At 50.5% G+C, this 8,334-nt stretch overlaps 1 protein-coding gene across 1 annotated transcript; it reads right to left on the bottom strand.

The window, feature by feature from the left end:
* Positions 1–393: 393 nt before the first annotated feature.
* SLC30A3 (solute carrier family 30 member 3) lies at positions 394–7,850 on the bottom strand. Its single transcript, XM_044660998.1, has 8 exons — positions 7,756–7,850; positions 4,511–4,695; positions 3,845–3,991; positions 3,292–3,445; positions 2,670–2,868; positions 2,305–2,410; positions 1,048–1,182; positions 394–588 (listed from the first exon to the last, which is right to left on the bottom strand). Exons 1-8 carry the CDS (start codon positions 7,848–7,850, stop codon positions 440–442), a joined length of 1,170 nt encoding a protein of 389 aa, XP_044516933.1. The 3' UTR covers positions 394–439.
* Positions 7,851–8,334: the final 484 nt, after the last annotated feature.

Raw genomic sequence — 8,334 nt, 5'->3', positions numbered from 1 at the left:
CTCCTCAGAGGAACAGGGAAGGAAAGACCATGATACTCCCCAGCATCCTTCTCCCCCTCCTCATATTAGCTGCCCTTCGACCCCAGACCTCCACCTCTGAATTTGGTCATACCCATTTGGGTGAAAGTACCCCCCTACTTTGGTCATGCCCACTGGGGCTACAAGGCTTGGGGGTAGGTAGGAAGGTGGGGCTCGGAGTTGAAGTTGTTGGGGAAGGGAGGCTTGTTGACCCATACAAGGTCCATTCTGCCTAGGATAGAAAAAGCAGGTTTTCAGACTTGGGCAAGTGGTTACCCACCTACCCCCAAAAGGGGCCTAAGCAAATGAAGAGTCCAGCTTTGAATCTGGGCCTGGCAGCCTGATGAGGAGATGATGAAGGCTGGGGTAAAGGAAGTCCCTGGGCAGCAGGAAGAAAGATAAGTGGGGAAGCCTGAAAGGCTCAGGCCTGAGGGGGTTCCTGGCAGCTTGGGCACTGCGCCATGTCAGGCTGGTACTGCTCCACTTGGAGAGTGATGCTACTAAATCCAAATCGGGTGTGGAGCAGTGAGGAGGCTTCTGCCCGGGTGGCCTCAGGGTCTGCAGTGGCGTCTGTGGAAGAATGATAAGAAGGCAGCATCAGAGTCCCAGGGGAGATTAGAATAGGGGCAAAAGAGAATGAGATGAAGACTAATGGGGCTTGACATTATGGGGAGGGGCCCTAGGGTATTTCATTAAAGCCAGTTTGAATTGAGTTGGAAACAAGGAGCTGTTCAAAGGTTCTAATTTCATTTTCATACTTTCAAGGGTGAAATCCTTTCCAGAAAACCTTTTTTTTTCCCCTCAACTATTATTTCCCTGCCTCAATGATGCCTCAGTATGTGTCAGGGGCAGGGGACCCGAGGAGTGAGGGTTTAGGGATCACAGAAAAAGAGACATTTCTGTTCCAGTTATTTACCCTGACCCCCACTCTGGTTCTACGTCTTAGAATGGGGTTTAAGAAAAGAAGATATCCTGAGGACAAGGGTATCCTCCTGCACACATATGACCTGAGGCAGCCCTGACACTTACCAATGGCGAGATGGGCAGAAACAGCATGATAAGTGAGGGTCAGTGCCCACAAGTGCAGCTCATGAATTGCCTTGACTCCTGGCACTGACAGTAACAGGTCCCGAACTGGTTCGTAGTAAATGCCAGGGGGAGAACCTATGATGTAGTACAGTGGGGAAAAGTATTGGCTCTGTAGTTAGAGGATCTGGATTCAAATCCTACTCTACTATTTATAGGACCTTGGGCAAGTCATTGGGCTTAGGTTTCCTCAGCTCCCCACTACCCACCCAAGTTGGCGCTAGCCTATGCTCCTTTGCTTTACCTTTAGACAATACTCTAATCCCTTAACAATTTCAATAGTCATCCTCTCAAAGGAAACTGGATTCCAATGACCTTGCTAGGTGGGTATTCCATCTTTTTATTCCCTCCTTCTATGGAGAGTTTGAGATAAGTGTCTGGGATGGGGCCAGTCAGCTTCAGGGCAAGAGGATTAAAGAACCTTGCTTTTTTTGACATTGCTGGGAAAGGTGGGAATTGAGGGATTCATTTTGGAAAACAAATATGGAATCGTACAGTAAGAGCTGCAAAAATCCCTTTGATCTAGTGATCCTAATAGGTATAACAATAATTTAAGGATATTATCATTCAGAGAAGGTAAAAAAATACCTTTTGGTACAAAGACCACATGCCAAACAGTGACTTTCATAATAGCCACAAACCCACCCTATATTCAATAACTGGGAAATGGATTGACAAATTGTGGTATATGGATATAATGGAATATATTTCCTCATTACACTGTGAAGAGGAAATATGGAAAGATTTCCCTTGGACATAGGAAACAAAATAAACCGTTTTGTTACTATTTGCAATGTTTATGATTTTATGGAAAAGAAGGGGAAGCAAGATAGCTTAGTGGAGAGAGAGCCAGGCCTGGAGCTGGGAGGTCCTGGGTTCAAATTTGGTCTCAGAGACTTAGCTGTGTGATCCTGGGCAAGTCATTTAACCTCCATTGCCTAGCCCTTACTGCTTTTCTGCCTTGGAACCAATACTTAGCATTGATTCTAAGATAGAAGGTAAGGAGAGAGGAGAGAGACGGAGGGAAGGAGGAAAGGAAGGAGGAAGGAAAATAAATAGAGAGAGAGGGAGGGAGAGAGGAAGGAAGGAAAATAGGTAATGTTGTTATACTTAATATTGGTGGTTGCTGATAATAGTGTTTTTTTTTTTTTTTTTTAAGAAACAACCTGCAGAGTAGGTTGAGTAGGGCTTGTTGTTCACCTTCCATCAGGATCCGAAGAACATCCCGGAGGGTGGGAGCAGTAGAACCCAGGGCACAGATGGAGAACAGAAAGGTGCTGATGGGGTCAGCAGCTTTATACTGGGGCTAGAGAGAAAAAAAACAGTAAGCAAGATATGGGGGTGGTAAGAACACTGGAGGTTTTGGAGTGGAGGTCCCTTGGATGGGGCTGCCTGGACCAAACTCAAAAGGTCACACTGACCAGTGACCCTAAAGGAAGAGAAGAAAACGTGGCTGAGAGCAGGGTCAAGGGCTTGGGTTTTAAGAAGTTGTAGTGGGCCATAGAGCCTGGGACTGGGTGAGAAGGGGCTATGAAGAGGGGGTCAAGGGTCCCCCTTGTCCATACCTTGAAGTAGATGAGGATAGATGCAGCCAGAACCCCAAAGCTTTGAAGTAAGTCCCCCAGAACGTGCACAAAAGCTGCTCGCACGCTGGTGTTGTAGATATTCAGAGGACCCCTTTGCCCCTCCTCCAACGGAGCATACTCAGTTCCCTTGGACCCATGGCTATGTCCGGGAGAAGCCTGGTGCAGCACAAAAGCCATTCTGGGGAAGGGGAGGCCAGAAGATACTGGACCTGGGGCATCTGTGATCTGCCCCACCTCATGCCCTGCGCTCTCATCTATTTTCATATTCAAAGGCCCCTTCTCTGTAGCTTTACTAACTAGCCCTGCTACATCCAAGCTCAAACCCCAAAGGGGAGGGGGGAGAAGAAAGGAGTAGAAGAGGGAGGTCAGAGAAACCCTCAACTCTCCAGGGTAAACTCTGCAGAGTTTTGGGGGTTTCCATCCTTTCCAAGCAGACTATCTTCTCCCCAGAGCCATAGGGAAGTGTGTGTATGTATTCATTTGCATCTCTCTTTCTCGGGTCTATGAATGAGTGAGTCACACCTATCTCTGAGCTCTGCCTTTCTAAGTCCCCTTTTAGATACAAAGCATTCCAGATGACCCTACTGCAGGACATACGTACAAAAGATTGGCACAGACGGCAATGCCTGCGGTGATTAACATGGCATCTCCCTCAATGTGGTAGTCACTGTTCAGGAGGCGCACGAAGGCCAGATAGAGCAAGACAGCAGTGACAATCCAGAGGGACAGCACAGAGGCTAAAGCCCCTAGGGTTTCTGTGAGGGGGAAGCAAGATATTAGGGGATCTGGGCAGCCAAATGGTAGATAGAGCCAGGCCTGGAGCTGGGAGGACCTGGGTTCAAATTTGACCTCAGACACTTTCTAGCCCTGTGACCCTGGGCAAGTCACTTAACCCCGATGGCCTAGCCCTTGCCACTCTTCTATCTTAGAATCAGTATTAAGACAGAAGGTAGAGGTTTAAAAAAAAAAAAAAAGATATTAGGAGATTACGTGGCAGTCAGGTCCTCTACGACAAAGGAAAATCTGAAGAGGGAATCAGGGAAACAATAAGAAGTCCAAAGGCTGGAGGGGAAAGGAGAGCAAGGTTTGAAGGGTCATCCTAAGGCTCCCAAGGATTCTGTAGGGGACACATAGGAGCATGTAGAAGCCCTTACCTGAGCGGTGCCAGCCAAAGGTCATGGTTCGAGTGGCTGGGCGAGTGGAGAGCCACAGGGAAAAGAGACTGCCTGCCATGCTACCCACGTCTGCCAGCAGGTGGACGGCATCAGTCATGATGGCTAGGCTGTGTGCTAAATATCCACCTGTAATACCCAAAACTAGGGCTTGATACCTTGATACCACCCTGTCCCAAAGTTTGAATTTTATCTCCTGGTTTCCTTCAAGAATTGGTTCAAATGCCACTTCTGACAGGAAGCTTTTCCTGAACCCTCCTCCCATAAAGCAATATTGACTTTCAACCCCACTTTCTAAGTTTCTTGAATAACTTACATATGGCCACACACCTATATACTCCTGTTAGGGTGTAAGCTTCTATTGCTCCCAGCCCTTCGCACAGAGCTTGGTACACAGTAAATTTATAAATGCACACCTGTTGACAATAATGCCCTCATTACTTTCCCCTCCCCAGAGTCCTCAAGCCTTCACGGCACCCCCTCATCATCCCCAAGTTATCTATCCTTAACCTTTTCCTCTACATCCTTGACTCCTTCCTGGGAAGGCAAGATTGGAAAAGTCAGCTGCTGAGAGTTGCCTAGGGAAGAGGCTTAGGTCTATGGAAGGACCCTCAAGTAGGGGATGGGGTGAGAGTTTGCCTTACATACCCACAATTTCCCCTGCCATGAAGAGGAAACAGACAGCACAGGCAGCACACAGTTGCTTCTGGGCCTGTAGCTGCTCAGGGCTAAGGCCAGCCCGAGGGATGGGGTCTATGTGGCAGTGGCGGAACTGAGGCTGCTCCGGTGGACCTTGTTCTTCCGAGGGTGACTTTGAATGCTCTGTGAAGAGGCTGATGCCAGAGAAGTCCTGAGTCAAGCAGTGTCCATCAGTCAACCCCTTAGCTTTTGGGGCTGAGGACACCACTTAGCTTTGGTTGTCACTGGGAGTTCAGGCCACGTAGGGCAAGCCCCTCAAACATTAGGGCTGAGTATTTGTCACTAGGAACCCAGCCCCAGACTCCTTTGAGTCCCCCTCCCATACACACACCAGGACTCTGTTCTCTCCCATACCTCAGCTTTTAGCACCAATCATGGCCCCTAGACCAGCCTATCACTCTGGCCCCTGGGCCTTTCCACTCCTCACTCCTACCAAGATCTGAGAACCAATCAGTCGTTAAACTTACCAGTCCCTTTTGGTAGTAGGGTTCTTTGCTTTTGGCAGAAGGTTAAAGGAGGGAGCTGCTGGGTGGCTCGGTAGATTGAGAGCCAGGCCCAGAGACAGGAGGTCCTGGGCTCAAATCTGGCCTCAGATACTTCCTAGCTGTGTGGCCCTGGGCAAGTCACATAGCCCCCATTACCTATCCCTTACCACTCTTCTGTGTTGAGTCTAAGACGGAAGGTAAGAGTTTTAAAAAAAAAAGGTTAAAGGATGGGGCAGCTAGGTGGCCTAGTGGTTAGAGATAGAGCCAAGTCCACAGACAGGAAGTCCTAGGTTCAAACCTGGCCTCAAATACTTCCTAGCTGTGTGACCCTGGGCAAGTTACTTAATACCCTTTGCTTAGCTCTTGCCACTAATACTATAAAACCAATAAGTAGCATTTTTTTTTAAACCCTTACCTTCCATCTTGGAGTCAATACTGTGTACTGTCTCTAGGCCTGGCTCTCAATCCACTGAACCACCCAGCTGCCCCCCCCCCCCCATACATAGTATTGATTCTAGGACTGGGGATAAGAGTTTTAAAAAAAAGGTTAAAGGATGACTAATTTAAGAGAGAAATTGAATGTTTTCTTAAAGTCTGAAGAACTAGTGATTTGGGGAAGAAAATAAGAGGTAAGGGTTCCAGAGAAGGGTGGGTTGGGGAAAGGAGCTAGGCTTGGGCCCCCTCCCCTCAGAGGTGAGGGGGACAAATTACAGATCCAAATGTTTGAGGTTTCGTTGAATTTTTCAGCCCAATTCTCATTCTAAAGGGAGGCTGCAGGAACTGAACTCCAACAGGGTCTCCCACACATTCAGAGACCTACGTAGCAATTGCACCAAATGAAGATAGTATCTTCAGACCGCATTCAAGTGCGTTCTGTGCAGAAGTGCACACTCAAATGAAAAGCCATTCAACATGCACACACTGATATCGAGAATCTATCTTCCTAGGGAGGCAACAGGCCTTTCCCTTTTGTTCTCTCAGACAGGAGGAGTAGGTTTGTGTTCATTTTTCAGAGGCAGGATTGGGATGGTTCCATTCTGCTCTGGAGAAGGAAACACTTTTCCAGGCTTCCCTTAACCCCCAGCCCCCTTCCCTAGAAAGAGGAATTTGAAGGGGGAGGGGAGGGATGTAAGGTGATTGATTTGGACAGAGAAGACAGAGGAATCAGAGTAAAAAAAAAAAAATTTCCACCCAGAACTTCAGGGACCACAGGCTCTAAATTATCTATGTGAGTGTTCTTTTGTAAGTCTTTTCTTCTCCCCTTAGGCCCCTCTCATCTAGGGTCCTTCTAATCCATCTTTTTAGGCCTTTCTACACACAATTTCCTGCCGCCTATGAGAAGAAGAGTGGAGAAGTATAGAAAAGAAAAAGGGACAAACGACAAGGGAGATACAGAAAGCCTGAGAGGCTTAGCCAGAAAGACAGAGCCTAAGTAGCAAATCCAGAGAAAGACAGACGGTCAGAGGACCGCAAGCAGCAGACAGATGAGTAGAGAGACAAGGCACGCACGCACAGTCTGGCCACCGTGCGGAGAGAGGGAAGGCAGAATTGAGGGGGTGGGTGGGAAGGGTGTAGCAGGATGGGCAGGGGGGGTATTAAATAGGAAAGCCAACCGAGGCTGTGGGGGCGGTCCTCCCGCCCCCAACCACTCTGTCCCTGGCGGCTTCGCGGCTCATTTCACACCTCGCCGCCCCCGGAACCACGTCTGTGCTGAGCCGGGAATACCCCCCACCGCCCAAACCGCACCTGCTCCTTTCCTCTTACCCTCTACTCCCACCCCCCTTTCCTGACACCAGCTTCAATCCCTTGTCCCTCAGGGGAAGACCCATCTCCACTGTCTCGGACCTCAGAGCTCGCCTTCCCCACAGACTGTCAGGTGCCAAGGCCTGAATCCCCACTGCCCCTCTGGACTCGGCTGGAGTGAAACCCCCTGCCTCCGCCTCGCAGCAGAGAAGAATAAGGACTGGGTACCCGGGAAAATGGGATCAGGAAGAAGAGGAGACTGGGGGGCTGAGGATGTTGGAATTGAGGGTCCGGGAATCTGGGGCACCCAGATTGGTTGGGATGAAGTGCCGCCTGCCAGAAATGTGCCCCTCTCTTCCTCCGGCGGGCAAATTTGCGGAGAAGTGGGATCCCACCTTGCTGGCCTAATGGGATCTGCTTCTCCTCCAGTCACTGAGTATTCAGGAGGTTAGCCCTGAATGGGGACTCGTGGTGGGAGGCACAGGGTGAGGGGATAAGGAGGGGGGGGGGGGGATGATGAAATGGAGAGGGTAATGCGGACAGAGGGGAGGGCAGCCTGCAAGAGCAGAGTCTGAAGCTGTCCCTGCGGCAGCTGCAACCCGGTGGCAGAGAAAAAAGGGAGCAACAGGAAAAAGGGGGACAGGGAAGGGGCACTGAGATAACAGGATCTGAGGTGACAGGGGTACAGGGGAGCAGAGGAAGGCCAAGGAACGCGAAGAGACGAACGGGGAGGCAGAGGAAGTCCTCTTGGGGATAAACTGAAGGGGCCATGGGACAGGCGAACAGATGAATTGGAAGGTCGAGGCACAGAAGGTGAGAATACAGACAGCGGAGAGCCTGTGGGGAGAACGGGATAGGAAGAGGGAAAAAAGGAGACAACGAAAGAGGGGAAAGCAAGACCGACAGAGGGAAGCTGGATGGAGCATTAGGGAACCGGAGACCAATAGGAAGGAATTGGGGTCTAACCTCTTGAGACGGAGGCTGCCGGCGTTGCGGGGAGTCCGGGGGTTCACCAAGTGAGTTGTTTCTGAGTCTCCCGCCGCTGCCGAAAGAGGCTCCATCCTGGGTCCACACTGACTGTCAGCCTGGGTCTCTTGGAGAGGCAAAGGCTGGGGGTATCCTGGGACTGCTCAGTTGGGATCAGGGTACTGAACTCCCAGAGGGGCTCCTTAGGGTAGCAGGGACAGCAGACACTAGAAGAACTGCGGCGGCGACAGTGGTGACGGGGAACCGGACTGCAGCGCCCCCAGCCACGGGAGCGTCGCCCCACCCCGCATCTTGGGGGTTTTACCTCTCCCCACTAGGGCCCAGCCTCTCAGTTCGAGCCCCGCCCCCAGCTTTAGGTCCCACCCCCCCACACACACTCCAAGCCCCGCCCCCAGCTCGCTACCTGGAGACAGTGGCTTTGGAACAAGAGCAGGCTCAATAATATTGGATAATGAGTGGGATTCCCAGCCTCCAACCCCCAACCTTCCGAACTCTTTAACCCCTATAAAGCAAGAGGGGGCAGCGGTCCTGAGAGCCAAGGACGCTGAGATCACAATC

The sequence above is a fragment of the Gracilinanus agilis genome, chromosome 2, assembly GCF_016433145.1.
Source record: "Gracilinanus agilis isolate LMUSP501 chromosome 2, AgileGrace, whole genome shotgun sequence".
Taxonomy (NCBI): Eukaryota; Metazoa; Chordata; class Mammalia; order Didelphimorphia; family Didelphidae; genus Gracilinanus; species Gracilinanus agilis.
Note: the sequence above shows the minus strand (reverse complement) of the source record. Positions and strands in the feature narration are given on the sequence as shown.

Coding starts and splice junctions, on each gene's coding strand:
- SLC30A3 (XM_044660998.1), bottom strand. CDS start 7,850: ATGGAGCCTCTTTCGGCAGCGGCGGGAGACTCAGAAACAACTCACTTG. Junction 3,446..3,844: donor CTTTGGCTGGCACCGCTCAG/GTAAGGGCTTCT, acceptor TCCCCCTCACAG/AAACCCTAGGGGCTTTAGCC. Junction 2,411..2,669: donor CTATCCTCATCTACTTCAAG/GTATGGACAAGG, acceptor TTTTCTCTCTAG/CCCCAGTATAAAGCTGCTGA.